Consider the following 18,496-nt stretch of genomic DNA (forward strand, 5'->3'; position numbering starts at 1 on the left):
AGGAGAGATGGGAGGTTGGTTTAGGCAGGGAATTGCGGAGCATGGGGCTCTAGCTGGGGCAAAAGAAAGTGGAGATACTCAAGATGTCGAAGTCAAAAGAACCAAGAGTTTGGGGTTGCAGTACTGGGAGAGATTACAGAGATAGGAAGCGGCGAGGCCATGGACGAATTTAAACATATGGTTGAAAATTTTAAATTTGAGCCATTGGGATCCAATGTAGGTCAGTGAGGACAGGGATGATGGGTGAGCAAGACTTGGTGCTGGGTAAAATACATGCAGCAGAGTTTTGGATGAGCTGAAGTTTATGGAATGTGGAGAATGGGATGCCGGCCAGGAGAGCATTGGAATAGTTGAGTCTGGAAGTGACCAAAGCATGGGTGAGGGATGCACTGAGTGATAGGGGTACAATGTTATGGAGGTGGAATGGGTGGTCTTTGTGATGGAGAAGATGTGGAGTCTAAATGTGAGCTCAGGGTCAAATAGGCTACCAAGGTTGCAAATTGTCTGGTACAGCCTATGACAGTATCCGGGGGGGACGACGACACTGGAATGGTGTTGAGAGTATGTTGTTTGTGGCAGGGGCCAGAGAGAATGGTTTCTGTCTTCCCAATGTTTAGCCAGAGGAAACTGGCTCATCTAAGATGGGATATTGGACGAGAGAGGTAGACCTGGGTCATCAGCACGTATGTGGAAGTGGACCCATATAGCAGATGATGTCAGCCTGCCGAAGGAGGAAAGCTCCGAAAGCTTGCGATTTCAAATAAAGCTGTTGGACTATAACCTGGTGTTGTAAGACTCCTTACATTTGTCCAACCAAGAACCACAGTGTGAATGAGGAATGGGAGCAGGGAGAGGGTGAAACCTTGGAACTCCTGAGGTGATGGTGCAAGGGTGGTAAGAGAAGCCATTGGTAGAGGTGTTCTGGTTATGATCGAATAGGCAAGACTTTAACCAAGTGAGGGCAGTCCCACCGCACTGGACAATGGAGAAGTGTTGGAAGAAAACAGAAAATGCTGGAAATACAAAGCAGGTCAGTCTGCATCTGAAGAGAGAAAAGACAGGTTAATGTGTCAGAGGTAATCTTTGTTGGAGTAGCTCTGACTGAAGGATCACACTCGATGTGTTAACAGCACAGTCCTCTCTTTTTTCTGTACAGATGCTGACTGACATGCTGTGTATTTCCAGCATTTGCATTTTATTTTAATTCATAAAATCACAATTTGAGTGGCACTTCTGTTAAGCTGGATATTTCAGTAAGAGTTTGGAGACCATTCAGAAGTGTAGAAAATAACTTTTTGAAATGACAGAACTATGATGATTCAGTGCAGGAAACCACAATTAGCCACCACACAATCTACCTTAGAGAAAGGGATAAGAATTTCAATAACGTGAGCTGTATAATGCTCTCTATGTACACTAGCCTATACTTTGTTCTGCACTCTTTGTTTGTTTTACACTATTCCTATCCAAGCTGCCAGGAGATCTGCTCTATGGCCTCTATCAATGTTGTTTTGTAACCAATTGCAAGAAGGTGTGCAAACGGGTCAGTGAATGACACAGCCATGACCAAAAGATGTGAGAGAATCCTGGACGGTAAAGCAGTACTTTAAATGGTTTATTACTTTTTTTGCAGACAGACTTGTATGACTCTTAACTTGACCTTTTCACAACTCTTTCGCTGGTTCTACCCATCTCTTTTGTATTTGAATTTAGTTCTTTCACCATTTCCTTTTGCAGGCTTCAAAAGTATTAAAGGAGCAATTATCCTTCAACACTAATTGAGCATTGTGACTACAAAATGAAAGTCACAAGTATCAGTCAATGCGGAATAAGACTTATTATAAAAGTAAACTATTTTGAATGGATTCTGCAAAAAAAAAACGGAAGAGAGCCCACTGCTGAAGGAGTTTCGCAATTGGTCTCACCTTTTTGATGTAAAAACACCCCATTTCCCTGGTGTTGAAATGAAAACTCTTGAGCTAGGGAAAGGACCAAATAAACTCACGGTCACAGCAAGCGATTTGTTGTGGTGAGTGATTTTGTTATTGCTCAGAAACGGGCATTATAACTCCCTCCAGGACTGCCTGTGCGGTCCAAGGGCAGCAATGCACGTGTAACGTGGTACATTCCCTGAATTTGTTGTGGATGCCACGCCGCCGTCCCAAACCACCTGCCCTTCCCACGACTTCACCCAACTATGTAGTAGAGGATTATAACCTACCTCGCACGACACCTGAATGGGAAACAAGTGCATGTGCATTTTTTTTTTACAAAGTCCTGTCACTGGAGGGCAGGCTTCCCAGTCCCTCGTCCCTCCTCCCTCCATTCCATTCCACTCCACCTCCTCCTCCTCCCCCTGCGGTATCCAGGAAGTGAGGTCAGCGGCGCCGCACACATCGAATCTCTGTCTCACACCCCCCCCCCCCCATTTCCGCTCGGCCGCGTAACCCCGGAAGCTGAGAGTGCCAGGCACCCACCAAGATGGCCGCGAAATCCGACGGTGTGGAGGTTACCGGTTTCGCCCAACTGCACAACCTGGACGAATCGGTGACCGAAGGGGGAGACGAGCAGCAGCTGAACGAGGGGCCGGAGACGAGCAGCTCTTTTCACATCTGTCACTGCTGCAACACGTCTTCGTGTTACTGGGGCTGCCGGAGCGCCTGCCTGAGGAGATCGCTTTGCAACCTGAAAGGGGGGGACCATCCCGTCCTGGACTGTCTCTGGATCGTTATCGCGCTTCTGGTCTTCTTCTCGGACGTGGGCACCGACCTCTGGCTGGCGGCTGACTATTACCTGAAGCAGGACTACTGGTGGTTCGGCTTGACGCTCTTCTTCGTGCTGGTGCCGTCGGTCTTGGTGCAGATCCTCAGCTTCAGGTGGTTCATGCAGGATTACACCGGCGGGGGGCTCGGGGGTGTGGAGGGACTCAGCAGCAGGCGGCCCGGCGTCACCGGCTACAACCGCTGCTGCAGGATCTCGGTGTGGATCTGGCAGTCGGTCATTCACATCCTGCAGCTGGGACAAGTATGGAGGTATTTGTGTGTGCGGGGGAGGGCGAGAGGGAAATTAAAAAAAGAAATGGATCAAATGTGTCCTTTTGGAGGGGGGAAAAAATTTGTCATAATTCTCTGGGCCAAAATTTGTGGAGGAGGGTGATCTCCATCGTGTAAATGGGGATCAAGGTAATGTAAGATTGGTTAGGAGGAGCGTTGGGCGTTCGTGTCCTGCAGCTGGGACAAGTGTGAAGATGCTGTGAAAGATGAGTGATGGATATTTTCCTCTCCACTCACAGATCCGTTTTGGGGAGTCAATCTGTGGATTCATGTCCATCAAAAATGGCATTCGAGTTCGTAGTTATCAGTTATCACTACAGGTGTTGTGCGTTCTGCAGTTAACATAAAAATGGCGCAGCGGTGAGAATGAATCATAAGATGATCGATCCGTGGCTCCCCGTTCTAGCTTTTGGAGTAGTATGGGATGACCTCCATTGAGAAATGCTCATTGATCCTTGCAATTTTAATTCAGTTTACCGTAAATGGGTATTAATAATAAATCTTGGAGGTGAGATGAGTATGGAGGTAATGCGACTGTGTAATATTGCATCGTTCTCGGATCTGCCGTTTGGAGAATGGAGTGACTGTATTTTCAATAAGTGTCTATTGCATATAATCATTTAAAACGTGAATATTGTGATTTTTTTTGATGATTTCCTGTTAATTTGAGGAAGATTTGGGCAGATTGATCAAAGGATTTCTCAATGACTACTGTCAATGCATTTGCTGTAATAATTGCAGTACGTTATTTGCATTAGTCATTGACAGCGTACTATTGGGACAAGTATGACAGTAGTGGAAAAGTGCAATTCATTGCTACTAATTTAGAGAAGTATAATGTATGATGCTGAAATTTGCACCACAGTTAGGTGATCATTACATACAGAAATTACAACAAATATTAAGGTTTAATGGAAATGTGTGAAAATGCATTAATTCTGGCTGATCTTTTGAAGTATGTGGGTGGCACACCCATTGAAAATAAACTGAAGAGCACTGCTGTTGTGTTCTTGGAAAATAATTCACCATATATGTGGTGTGTGTGGGAAGAATTTGAGAAATATGACAAAATGTATTGATACTAGTTCTTTGAAACAATCAAGGTCACATCTGTGGAGGAGTGCAGTGGTAGCCACTTGTCATATCACATTTGTATATAATATAGTGAGTAAAGGGGATCTTGTATAAATGTTAACTTGTTAGAACTCTTACAGGAGTATTGGATCATTTTATCAATTGAATTGTATTGAGCAGCTATACCTGGTATAGGAAATGGCAAAGCTGTGGAGAATCATACATATATAAACTATCTAGGCAGGAAATTTATTTAACATCCTAATGTGAATAAATTGAACATTACTGTCCTACAGTGTTCTGTGCTAAATACTCCATGTGTTGCAACTAAAATAAATTGCAGAAATTTGGTTGGAAAATTTAGTGCAAATGTTGCACTGTTCCTATATCTTTCTGAAATGAGGCTTCCTTTGCTGAATGTTCTATTGCTGTAGGTATGACCATTTGAATGAAATTCAAGTATTGGATTATGCACTGCATCTGTGGATTATCGAGAGTTTTTGAGAATTGCATGTATTTTCTTTTCAGTTTCACCATTGCATACTAAAAAGCAATGCTGTTGGTCGGACTATTTTTGGGGAAAGCTTATTTTCCCCCTTTTCATGCTTTCCCCAATCAGGCACTCCAGATATTTGAGTTCACCTCGTAGCCACATCAGGATTGCGAATGGTGGTTTTTTTTTCAAGTAAATCACAGAAAATCACTTGGGGTCTCCGCTGATTAATTTAAAGCCTCCAGAAATAAAACCTGCAGTGGTCATATTATAAGTAATCATTTTCACCAACACTACAGAAATACTCATTTTGACACCTTGGCCAGTGCTGACTTTTGAATTTGCATTCTGCTGTTAGTGCTATTACAGTTATGCTCTGCAAAAAAACTCAACTAGTGTGAGGATACTGTATTCTGTAATAAGGTCTTGAAAATACTCTTGTTAATATATAGGAGCAGTGTGAGTCTGTTAATGTGTAGTCAACATTTTTGTCAATACTACATGACTGAAGGGCTGGTGGGAGGTGGTGTAATGGTGATTTATACATCCACTCTCATTACTGCTTGGAAGTGTGTATCTCAGCAGAACAGAACTGTTTCTACAGTTTCTATTGCCTTTTTAAATGAGAATCTTAGTCCTTATTTAAAACTTATATAGTGGCATATTTTTTTCAAATTGATAGACCGCAATAACCACGAAGCTTTTTTTTGTTAATTTTAAAACAAGCCAGTTAGTATGGGAAACATTTTTGTATACCATAGTTGCAACAAGTATGAACACACCCATCACCCCACCTTCACTCAGCTCTCTGTGCCCCAGTGACTTGGGGTCCTGATGCTTTTTCAAATCGTTTCACAACCTCACCCCACCATATTTGGGAAAACTTCTCCAGCCATATGCCTGGACTTCTACTCCAGATTTCTGCTTGTCTCCAGCCTTTTCCTCCCTTCCAGCACTGAAGGCCAATCTTTTAAACATTTTGCTCCTGGCCTCTGGATTTTTCATCCAAAACTACTGCCCCGTGTTACCTATTTTCCTGTCTTCAAATGCCTTCTAAAAACCTATGTCTTCAACCATGCCTTTAGTCTTTTCTGTCCTCCAAACTCCTTCAATTCCTCTAGGTGTCCATCTCTCCCTCTGTGACGTACTCGGAGACAATCTTTTATTCAAGGAACACTGTAAAAATTCAACATGATGTTGCTACTCCTGAATGGGTTGGACGAAGCATCGATAAGTCAGTTGACATTTTTTCCCCTTTGCTCTCTCCCTCCATCCCTTCCGTGTGCAAGCTGCTGGCCTCTGCTCAGTGTCTCCCCTTTCAGTTAATGAGAATTTGGAAATTGAATGAATGAGCTTTCTGCAGAATGTGTGAAATTTTAATACTTTTGCAATTATAGAGTTACTTCTGTAATACTCTTTTACAGTGAAAATGACCACCTCACTGAGTAGACATAGTTAAATGACTGCTACATGTTCAACGGAGCCATTTTGCTTCTATACAAATCTAAAATAAATATTTTGACTCACTCAACAGCCTCAGCTGCTAATATCAGTGTTGGCTTGGTATATGTACATCTGCAAAGAAGTTTGGCGTGTGTGTCTGTTTAAGAGTTAATCAATACAAAAAAGTTCCTTTTAATGCTTAGAAGATGCTTTACCGATTTTTAAAAATTCTTTAATGGGATGTACATGCCTCAAACTTTCTGCAACTGTATTAGAATGTTATCTGTTGGTTTTCCTCTGTCCATTTGTAGACCTCACTTTCTTCTCTTAATAGGCTCTGTTACAGATGCACATATAAACAACAACTTGCATTTATATAGTGCCTTCAATATAGGAAAACGCCGGGCGCTTCACAAAAGCGTAATCAGACAAAAATTAACAGTGATCCAAAGAAGGATATATAGAAGGGGTGGCTAAAAACTTTGTTAGAGGTAGGTTTTATGGGGGGGTCTCGAAGGACGAGAGACAGGTTGAGAGGCAGAGAGGTTTGGGTTGAGTATTCCAGAGCTTGGTTCCTGATATGGCTGAAGGCATGACCACCGATGATGGGGGAAATGGAATGGGGATGCGTTAGCGGTCAGAGCTGGAGGAATGCAGAGTTCTTGGAGGGTTGGAGGAGGTTACAGAGATAGGGTGGGGCAAGTTCTTGAAGGGATTTGAACACGAGGATGAGAATTTTAAATTTGAGCCAATGAAGGGCAGTGAGCACAGGGGTGATGGGTCTTCCCAATGTTTAAGTGGGACTTGATGTAGATTAGCATACAGGAAACAGAGATTTGGATGAGCTGAAGTTTACAGATGGTGGAAGTTAGGAGGATGGTTCAACTCAACATAGTGACTGGGAAAGGGGATGGAATCGGTGACAAGTTTGTGAGGGTGGGCAAAGGCAATGGCTTTGGTCTTCCCAATGTTTAATTGGGGGAGCTTTTGGCTTAAGCAGATCTTGATGTCAGACATGTAGGCTGACAACACAGAGGCAGTGGAGGGGCTGAGATGTCATCAGCATACTTTGGAATTTGATGCCGTGTCTTTGGGTGATGTCGCCGAGGGGCACCATGTAATTGAGGAAGGAGGGGGCCAAACATAGATCCTTGGGGGACTCCAGAAGTTAACGGTGCAGGGGTGGGAAGAGATGCCTTTGCAAAAGATTCTGTAGCTACGATTAGATAGGTAAGAATGGGACCAAGGGAGTGTCCTCCACTCAGCAGGACAGTGGAGGAGAGGCATTGGAGGAGGATGGTGTGGTCGACTGCGTCAAAGAGAGAAGTCGAGAAGGACGAGAAGCAATAGTGCACCACGGCTATGGAGCAAGTAATTTATTACTTTGATTAGGGCTGTTTCAGTGCTGTGGCAGGAGTGGAAACTTGATTGGAGAGGTTCAGATGTGGAGTTGCGTGAAAGATGGGCAAGGATTTGGGAGTCAATAGCACATTCAAGGACTTTGGATAGGAAATGTAGGTTGAAGATGGGGCGGTAGTTTGCAACGACAGAGGGGGTCAAGGGTAGGTTGTTTGAGGAGGGTGGTGATGATGGCAGTTTTGAAAGGGAGTCTGGCAGTACCTGAGGAGAGGGAACTGTTCACAATGTGAGCTAGCATGGGAACCAAGAAGGGAAGCTTAGTGGGAATAGGGTCAAGAGAGTAGGAGGTATCATGGACAAGATGAGCTTGGAGAGGATACAAGGGGAGATCGGAGACAAACTAGAGAAAGGTGCAGGTTCAAGACTAGGGCAGAGGGAAACCTTGGGGAGGTGGAGGGAGTAGAGTTTGGCTTAGTGGTCAAAGGGAATGGGGACGTAACAGAGGCAGCTGAACCCGGATGGTCTTAATCAGGGACTAAAGTCCATGAGCTCCTCATGCTTTTTGGAGATGAGGGTGCAGGGAGAAGGGGAGTGGGGTTTAAGGAGATGTTGCTGGTGGAGAAAAGAAGCTGGAAAAAAACACATTTTGTTTATGTGCTGGTGCAGTGTTCCAAAGCGCTGTGCACAGTGATGAGAATTGGCTTTATGCTTGCAATTTACAGTCTTAGCTATTTTACCAAAGCAGTGTGCCAAGTGGAGGTCCATTGCATTAGGGACAAAAATGGCAATCTGTGTGTGGAGCCGGCAGATGTAGGAGGGGTTCTAAATGAATTTTTTGCATCTGTTTTCACTATGGAGAAGGACGATGTAGACATAGAAATACGGCAGGGGGACTGTGATATACTCGAACATATTAACATCGAGCGGGAGGAGGTATTGGCGGTTTTAGCAGGCCTAAAAATGGATAAATCCCCAGGCCCGGACGAAATGTATCCCAGGCTACTGTGTGAGGCAAAGGAGGAGATTGCGGGGGCTCTGACACATATATTCAGAACCTCTCTAGCCACAGGGGATGTGCCAGAGGACTGGAGAACCGCTAATGTAGTACCATTATTCAAGAAGGGGAGTAGGGAAAAACCGGGGAACTACAGGCCAGTGAGCCTAACATCAGTGGTAGGAAAATTATTGGAAAAAATTCTGAAGGACAAAATTAGTCTCCACTTGGAGAAGCAAGGATTAATCAGGGATAGTCAACATGGCTTTGTCAAGGGAAGATCATGTCTGACTAATTTGATTGAATTTTTTGAGGGGGTGACTAGGTGTGTAGATGAGGGTAACGCAGTGGATGTGGTATACATGGATTTCAGTAAGGCCTTCGATAAAGTCCCCCACAGGAGACTGGTCAAGAAGGTACGAGCCCATGGAATCCAGGGTGCCTTGGCACTTTGGATACAAAACTGGCTTAGTGGCAGAAGGCAGAGGGTGATGGTCGAAGGTTGTTTTTGTGACTGGAAGCCTGTGGCCAGTGAGGTACCACAGGGATCGGTGCTGGGTCCCTTGCTGTTTGTGGTCTACATTAATGACTTGGATATGAATGTAAAAGGTATGATCAGTAAGTTCGCTGATGATACAAAAATTGGTAGGGTGGTAAATAGCGAGGAGGATAGCCTCAGTCTGCAGGACGATATAGATGGGTTGGTCAGATGGGCGGAACAGTGGCAAATGGAATTTAACCCGGAAAAGTGCGAGGTGATGCACTTTGGAGGGACTAACAAGGCAAGGGAATACACAATGAATGGGAGGACCCTAGGCAAGACAGAGGGTCAGAGGGATCTTGGTGTGCAAGTTCACAGATCCCTGAAGGCGGCGGAACAGGTAGATAAGGTGGTAAAGAAGGCATATGGGATACTTGCCTTTATTAGCCGAGGCATAGAATATAAGAGCAAGGAGGTTATGATGGAGCTGTATAAAACACTGGTTAGGCCACAGCTGGAGTACTGTGTGCAGTTCTGGTCGCCACACTACAGGAAGGATGTGATCGCTTTGGAGAGGGTGCAGAGGAGATTCACCAGGATGTTACCAGGGCTGGAGCGCTTCAGCTATGAAGAGAGACTGGGAAGATTGGGTTTGTTTTCCTTGGAGCAGAGGAGGCTGAGGGGGGACATGATTGAGGTGTACAAAATTATGAGGGGCACAGATAGGATGGATACTAAGGAGCTTTTTCCCTTCATTGAGGGTACTATAACAAGGGGACATAGATTCAAGGTAAAAGGCGGGAGGTTTAGAGGGGATTTGAGAAAGAACTTTTTCACCCAGAGGGTGGTTGGAGTCTGGAACTCACTGCCTGAAAGGGTTGTGGAGGCAGGAACCCTCACAACATTCAAGAAGCATTTGGATGAGCACTTGAAATGCCATAGCATACAAGGCTACGGACCAAATGCTGGAATATGGGATTAGAGTAGACAGGGCTGATGGCCGGCGCGGACACGATGGGCCGAAGGGCCTCTATCCGTGCTGTATAACTCTATGACTCTATGACTCTATGAGAAAGCTGGTGTACAAGTTCTCCTTTGGGTGCCTTGCTCGTACTTCCAATTTACCAAATCAGAACAGGGGATTAGGTTGCCAATGGTTTGTCATTAGCCATGATGCCTGATAGGGGAGAATAAAGTGAATATTAGAAAATGCAATTGTATGCGGCGCTGGGCTAGGTAAAGGCAATATAGTTTGCTATCGTAGTATCTTCCAGTCATTACTGTTACAGTTGGTTACTTCTGATTTTGTAAATATCTTTACACTAAACAGATAATTTGTCTGCCTGTTCAGCTGGATGCAAAATATCCTAGGCACTGTTTGAAGAAGGGCAGGGGAGTTGTGTGTGTCCTGGCCAACATTTATCCCTCAAACAACACCACCAAAAACATGTAACTAGGTTGTCACTAGCAACCAACAATTGCAAACCTATGTGCACGTTCCAGAGCTTTGAAACAGTAAACAGGGTTCGAAATTAAGGCTGCAGGATCAGACATTGTTCCACATTTAAACACCAACATGTCAACATTGTAGAAACAACAGATGTTTTAATTGGAAGGAAATTGCTGCATGTACCAGTTCAGCCTGTTAGTTTACATTCTCAGGTCTGTCTGACAAGTCGTGCACTCCTTGTCAGTGGTTTGTAGCTAAATGTACAGATTTTGATATAGTTGATCAGTGTCAATTTGATCTCCTGCAATACAGATTCATTGCTCTAATTTTAAAAGAAGCCTCTGAGGTGACGGTTTGGCGTATAGTACACTTTGCCATGCAATAGTACGGTGTATGTTTATCCTTACCATTGTCTGTACAGCAAGTTCACAGTCACAGGCATGCTATTTGGGAGAGAGTAGAGATTGAGAGGAGGTGTTTCCCCTTAAGAAAGGGAAAATGCAAAAGTGCATCATCCTGAATGTGTTGGGCGCCTTCTGATATCTGGTTACAAGTGGCATTGAGAGGCACATATGACCTCTAAGATGCTTGGCGTGGGGACTTAAAATAGAAGCAACAACTAATTTTTAAAATGGGGACTAAAGGGGTTATTTTTGATTAAATATGATTTGAAACATTTTTATCTTATAATGTATAATTAGAATATGTTCATTCAGCTTTAAGTTGCACTTTTTATTTTCTACCTATTTTCTCCTTTTGAAGGCATTAACTTTGGGCTGGGGTACGGTTCCACATGAGTCAGTTGCCCTCAGCTGCCTTGCCTGCGTGCCCATTATTCATATGTGAGCCTTGAAGGTGAGTGATGAACAGCCATTACAGCAAAGTTTAATTTTGCCCATTCCCAATATCTACACATGTACACATCCCAATAAAGCAATCAAAACTTCAAATAGCTACACCTTTGTGATTTAGATATTAAACAGAGAATTTGTCTGCCTGTTCAGGTGGATGCAAAATATCGTATGGCACTATTTGAAGAAGAGCTGGGGAATTCTGTGACCTTGTCAACATTTATCCCTCAAACACCACCAAAAACTGTCATTTGTCTTGTAGGCATTTGTGGAACGTTGCTGTGTGCATATTGGCTGACATATTTTCCGACATAACAACAGTGACTACACTTCAAAATTAATTCATTGGCGGTGAAAGGTGCGATATAAATGCAAGTTTGTTCTTGCTTCATACAATTCTGTTATTTTAAGTTCAGCAAGGGGAGTTCAATGATTCCTTGAACAGGAAAACCCACCTTTGCATAAAACTGGCCCTCCTGTTGATGTGTCAAACCTTTCAGTGGAATTTATATAGTGCATCATTGCAATCTCAATGTCCCAAAGCACTGAATGAATTATCTTTTAAAAACAGTCACTGTTATGTAGGCAAATGTGGCAGTCAATTTGAACACAGCAAGGTCCCACAAACAGCAAGTATCTATTTTTGTGATGTTTCAAGGAGGAATTTTAGCTAGGACACTGGGGGAACTTCTTCGAATAGTACCATTTGACCTGTTATGTCCAGCTGAATCATATGAATTGGTTTTATCTTTCATCTGAAAGATGGCATTTCTGACAATGCAGCACTCCCTTAAACAGCCTGGATTAAGTTCTCATGCCTTGGCGTGGGGCTGGAACCCACTTTTTTTTACTCGTTCATGGGATGTGGGCGTCGCTGGGAAGGCCAGCATTTATTGCCCATCCCTAATTGCCCTTGAGAAGGTGGTGGTGAGCCACCTTCTTGAACCGCTGCAGTCCGTGTGGTGAAGATTCTCCCACAGTGCTGTTGGGTAGGGAATTCCAGGATTTTAACCCAGTGATATATTTCCAAGTCGGGATGGTGTGTGACTTGGAGGGGAATGTGCAGGTGGTGTTCCCATGTGCTGGCTGCCCTTGTCCTTCTAGGTGGTAGAGGTCGTGGGTTTGGGAGGTGGTGTCGAAGAAGCCTTGGCAAGTTGCTGCAGTGCATCCTGTGGATGGTACACACTGCAGCCACGGTGTGCTGGTGGTGAAGGGAGTGAATGTTTAGGATGGTGGATGGGATGCCAATCAAGTGGGGCTGCTTTGTCCTGGATGGTGTCGAGCATCTTGAGTGTTGTTGGAGCTGCACTCATCCAGGCAAGTGGATTCCATCACACTCCTGACTTGTGCCTATCTGACTATCTTCCCAGTCGAGCGAGGGTGCTACTAACTGAGCCAAGCTAACACTTGGGTACTAGTTGGATAAGTACTACAGCAACAGGTGAGTTCTCAATTCTCTTTTGACTCATTTGTTTGTAGTTGTGACTCTGTTGCTCTTCTGTAGGTAATGTTCTGCTAAGTCTCTTTTCATATTTCCCAAAGGTCAGCCTTGCCATTAGCCGCGTTGTACTTTTTTTTTAGCATTATAAAGTTGAAATGATCTCAAAGCCTCGACGTCAGTGTAACTGCATTTCCTTTTTTTTGTCACAAGAGTATTCTGGCTGAAACAACTTTCCTCACTCTATAGTCGCCTAGGGCTTGAAATTGTACATGTTCCATTACAGGATCTTTCTAGTCACTATCACCTTTCTTTATCTGTTAACTTCTTTCCAGGCTTAACTTTGAAGACTGTAGAACTTGTCTCAGCCTTTTCCTTAGGCACAGTGAGAAATACTAAAGTGTGGAAGATTACTCTTAAGCACTTAACTGCCATTTACCAGGAGTGAACTTTTCAGAATTGAGTTCTAAGCCAAATAGCAGGCTCTGTAGATGGTAATTTAGCAAGTATGTTTAGAGGTCATCGTAATAGATTTTGGAACTAAACCTATGCAAGATCACGAGTTGTGACAGACTCTACCATTTTGTTCAATAACAAAATGGCAGCATTTGTTTTGTCCAGAACCCAGTTGTCTTACAAACTCTCTCCTGAGGTTTTTGTGTCAGCAGGTGTCAGGGCAGCTCTGGTTCTGCAAAGTACTGGAGCAGTTCTCTGGGTCTGGAGTACAGGCTGAGAAGTTTGTTTGTTGACATCTCTTGCACTAAATGACCCTGATTGACTTCTGTATTACTGATGAGGCTCTTATATTTTTCCTGTAGGTTCCTCTCCTGTACCCATGGTTTGACTGTTCCTTTAAATTAATAACTAATTTTTTGTCCAGTAACTGACACCGTTGAAGTGCTGCGTTAGTTTCGAGATCATGCAGGTGAGAAAGCCTCAGGCTTATAACTCTCAGGTGGGGATATCCCAACTATTTAAAGAAAAATTTACATGTCATCTACGGTTTCAGACTTGGTTTACTATAGATGACTATAGCTTGACTGGTCCCTCCATATGCAGAACCTTTCATTGTATGCTTCAGCACTTCCATTAGAGGGAGTGTCAGTTGAGTTTGCTGCACATCTACTGCTTTGATCATCTTTTGTTTTTTTGGCATTTGAGGTAGGTTCTAATTTAGATTATTTGAGTCTTCAGCATCAGAGGAGGAGGATGAGCCTGTTGGTATTCAATGCATCCTCTTGGGCAGATCCTACTGACCTCAGTGCCATAATAATTTGGTTGTACCTGCCTATTTATACCCTGTAACACGGGATCCTGGATGAATTCTGGACCTTGTGGCAAATCTTATTCTTGGGTTTTGGGATCCCCTGTTTTTTTTGCGCTCTTCCAGAAACTTAGGGAGACAGCTTCAGTCAACTTTAGACACTGTGTCTAAACTTAACACAGCTTTGTTGACTATTCCTGGTTTCTCTTTTTCGGATATAATTTTCTTTGCGCAAAGTATAAAAAGTCATCTATCTTCGTTTTGAGAATTATCCAATTTCTTGGGTTAGTGCACTTAAAAAAAAATCTTAACTTTTGTGGTAGTCACTTTGCAATTTCAAGCCATAGAGCAAGAATGTCCAAGCTTTTTGCCATTGTGAGATCCATACATCGTGGAGCCTCAAGCACCACATAAAGTTTAAATCGACAATCCCATTAATTTGCATCTATCTCGAGCAGTGGGTACTAACGGGCAACCCTTGCTCCACCATTTGTAGTGGAGCCTTTAGTTGCGTTGGTCCTATTCTCTGGAACTCCCTCTCTTAACTTCTCTACATCGTGGCCACTTCCTCTGCCTTTCAAAAGCCATAAAAGCTATCTTTGACCATGCTTTCATTCACCTCTGCTAATGCTTTTATTCCTGCCCATTCCTTCCTTGTGAAGTGTGTCTTGGGATTTTAAAGGTGTTATATTAATGTAAATTGTTGTATGAAAATAAAAGTGGATTAGATTCATGGACTGAATTGCCAGTGCTTGTGGGCCATGGTTTGGACACCTTGCTATGTAGAAAGTTTGTTTTGGCCTGGAAATGAATAGTTTTGTTCCCACTGCAAACAATTTAATTCCTTTTGGGGACAGTGTTGCAATTCAGGCTCTTGAACTGATATATCCAAAACAACTTGAAGGCCTTCTCTTCAAAAGTATTAGAAGCTCAGTCTTCAGGGGGTAAATTACCAGTGTTAAGGCTTAATCTCAACCCTCAGAATTTTCATGAAGTTTTTGCTAGTACCGATAGCTTTCCTCTGACTGTAGCACTTGCATATTTATACTTATTAGCTTATTCAAGTCCCTTGGTTGTATGCAGGAAAAGCTACAGTGTATTTGCTCCTTGAGTTTCTCGGGGAAGTTGAGATTTCTTGTTATTCAATAAGAGTCCCAATTGGAACTTTTACAGGACCTCCGCTTTGTAGTTGCACTGCTTCAGACCTCTCTCGACAACTATAACATCTACCAAGAGCACCCACCTGCAATTCTCCACCTTTTATAGCACATTTATGCTGCCTAATGGTGATGGCTTTATTAATGGTGCTAGATGATGTATTCTTTTTGAGGTTGTAACCATTCTATTTGATGATTCGATTCGGTGCCCCAATAAGCGGTAGCACTTGCTGTGACCGTGTCATTGTAAGAGAGGAACAATTGGTAGGCTCATGGTCTAGTCTGCTACCAAATTTGGAAAGGATAGAACAAAAGACAAGGTAGCTTGTCTTACGAGATTAGGTGATGATAAACGTAGGTTTGAAAAGATTGTAGATTGTGGGAGGAAGGCATCGAGGATTTTTAGTTTCAAAGCCCTGCTATTGAATACGAGACAACGCAGTAAACGTGATTTCAGCACAGCAGCAAGGAAGAAGCATGTATAGGATGGAATATTTCTGCCTCATTCCTCGCTTTCCCTCATCCTCATCCCCTCTTGTATTGACTGTGCCAATCTTTTCCAACTTCATATTAATTTTTTTTAATCCTTACCACGTGTGATGCCCATTTGTTTGTCCCAAACATTCATTCTCTTTAGTAGACTGACACTATGGAGACTGGGAATTACACCTAAAACTTTTGTAGTGTAGATTCCATGACTTCCTGTCCCGATCCAAATCATCCCTGCCAATTTTGGGCCGAGATATGATTCTCTTCAGCATAATGCTGTTCAAGACTCTCACCATGGTACCTCTTTTCTCAATTTCTATGATCTTTAGAAACTTTTTGGCTTAATCCTGCCTCTGGTGTTTGACTGTTACAAACTTGCACTTAAGTTTGTCATTGTTTCCATGAGAGAGATAGATTATGCTGGAGATGAGAGGAGGATAGATGATTGGACAAGCTTTTGGACAGAGTTGGGCATTGTAGAGAGTTTAAAGCTGTTTCAGATTCTGGCCCCTGATATTTCATTTGCGGATTGAGATTCGTCTCATCAAAGATCTTGGCCTGGAGGTGTATGTACCCAGTCATAAACTAGTCAGCATGCAAACTGGAATTTTGCACTTCAGAATTGATCTACTTTTTTCAGGAGCAGATCCACAATTGGGTGGTAAATCTCTTATTTTCCCACTGTTGTCAGACATAGGTCTGATTTTTGCCTTTTAGACTAGAGAAATAGAGTTGTCTGCTGAGCTCATGGGAGTATTTTTATTTATTTCCTCTGTTTCCACTCTTAAAATTCTGTTGAAGGTGCAGTGTTAATCTTGAGCATTCTCTACTAGTTCATGAAAACTTGTTTCTTGGCGTTCCTAGAGCTGAACATCATTCAACTTTGTTACACACCCGATCGTTTTCCACCAATGGGAGACAGATCTTGCACAGTGCCTCTGCTTGATAGCATGGCTCTTGAGAGGAATAGGTCACTTAATGGAGTAGATTTGCCTTCAATGGTCAATTTTCTTAGTGATCATAAAATTTTCCAGTTTAAAAGGCTATCACAATTTTTAAGCCTTTAAACTGTTTGCTGTGTGGGCCTGGATGCTGAGTTTGGTACTTTGGACTTTGATGTCCGTATGATTTTCATTTGCAATTGTTGAAGTCTTGCACTGAGCTCCATCAAAGTTGACGTGGTTGCCTTTTCAGCCCACTATTAGCTTACAGAGAATCTTCTGATAAGATTTATGACTGGTGCCTGAAAAATCAGAACCTTTGGAATTTTTTTTTTGTTCATGGGATGTGGGCGTCGCTGGCGGGGCTGGCATTTATTGCCCATCCCTAATTGCCTTTGAGAAGGTGGTGGTGAGCCGCCTTCTTGAACCGCTGCAGTCCGTGTGGTGAAGGTTCCCCCACAGTGCTGTTAGGAAGGGAGTTCCAGGATTTTGATCCAGTGACTATGAAGGAACGGCGATATATTTCCAAGTCGGGATGGTGTGTGACTTGGAGGGGAACGTGCAGGTGGTGGTGTTCCCATGTACCTGCTGCTCTTGTCCTTCTAGGTGGTAGAGGTCGCGGGTTTGAGAGGTGCTGTCGAAAAAGCCTTGGCGAGTTGCTGCAATGCATCCTGTGGATGGTACACACTGCAGTCACTGTGCGCCGGTGGCGAAGGGAGTGAATGTTTAGGGTGGTGGATGGGGTGCCAATCAAGCGGGCTGCTTTGTCCTGGATGGTGTTGAGCTTCTTGAGTGTTTTTGGAGCTACACTCATCCAGGCAAGTGGAGAGTATTCCATCACACTCCTGACTTGTGCCTTGTAGATGGTGGAAAGGCTTTGGGGAGTCAGGAGGTGAGTCACTCGCTGCAGAATACCCAGCCTCTGACCTGCTCTTGTAGCCACAGTATTTATATGGCTGGTCCAGTTAAGTTTCTGGTCAGTCGTGACCCCCAGGAAGTTGATGGTGGAGGATTCGGTGATGGTAATGCCGTTGAATGTCAAGGGGAGGTGGTTAGACTCTCTCTTGTTGGAGATGGTGATTGCCTGGCACTTGTCTGGCGCGAATGTTACTTGCCACTTATGAGCCCAAGCCTGGATGTTGTCCAGGTCTTGCTGCATGCAGGCTCGGACTGCTTCATTATTTGAGGGGTTGCGAATGGAACTGAACACTGTGCAATCATCCGCGAACATCCCCATTTCTGACCTTATGATGGAGGGAAGGTCATTGATGAAGCAGCTGAAGATGGTTGGCCGTAGGACACTGCCCTGAGGAACTCCTGCATCAATGTCCTGGGGCTGAGATGATTGGCCTCCAACAACCACTACCATCTTCCTTTGTGCTAGGTATGACTCCAGCCATTGGAGAGTTTTCCCCCTGATTCCCATTGACTTCAATTTTACTAGGGCTCCTTGGTGCCACACTCTGTCAAATGCTGCCTTGATGTCAAGGGCAGTCGGTCTCACCTCACCTCTGGAATTCAGCTCTTTTGTCCATGTTTGGACCAAGGCTGTAATGAGGTCTGGCGCCGAGTGGTCCTGGCGGAACCCAAACTGAGCATCAGTGAGCAGGTTATTGGTGAGCAAGTGCCGCTTGATAGCACCGTCGACGACACCTTCCATCACTTTGCTGATGATTGAGAGCAGACTGATGGGGCGGTAATTGGCTGGATTGGATTTGTCCTGCTTTTTGCGGACAGGACATACCCGGGCAATTTTCCACATTGTCGGGTAGATGCCAGTGTTGTAGCTGTACTGGAACAGCTTGGCTTGAGGCGCAGCTAGTTCTGGAGCACAAGTCTTCAGCACTACTGCCGAGAAGTTGTCGGGGCCCATAGCCTTTGCTGTATCCAGTGCACTCAGCTGTTTCTTGATATCATGTGGAGTGAATCGAATTGGCTGGAGACTGGCTTCTGTGATGGTGGGGATATCGGGAGGAGGCCGAGATGTGTCATCCACTCGGCACTTCTGG

The 18,496-nt window shown here is 44.0% G+C and overlaps 1 protein-coding gene across 1 annotated transcript in view; it reads left to right on the forward strand.

Moving 5' to 3' along the window:
• Window positions 1-2,455: 2,455 nt before the first annotated feature.
• The window catches only part of xkr6a (XK, Kell blood group complex subunit-related family, member 6a), a 457,577-nt gene continuing 441,536 nt past the window's right edge, over window positions 2,456-18,496 (forward strand). Inside the window, exon 1 of the mRNA XM_067984463.1 lies at window positions 2,456-3,032. Coding sequence (XP_067840564.1) covers window positions 2,482-3,032 — 551 coding nt within the window. The 5' untranslated portion in view covers window positions 2,456-2,481. The remainder of the gene's footprint in view (window positions 3,033-18,496) is intronic.

The sequence above is a fragment of the Heptranchias perlo genome, chromosome 5 (genome assembly GCF_035084215.1).
Source record: "Heptranchias perlo isolate sHepPer1 chromosome 5, sHepPer1.hap1, whole genome shotgun sequence".
Lineage (NCBI taxonomy): Eukaryota > Metazoa > Chordata > Chondrichthyes > Hexanchiformes > Hexanchidae > Heptranchias > Heptranchias perlo.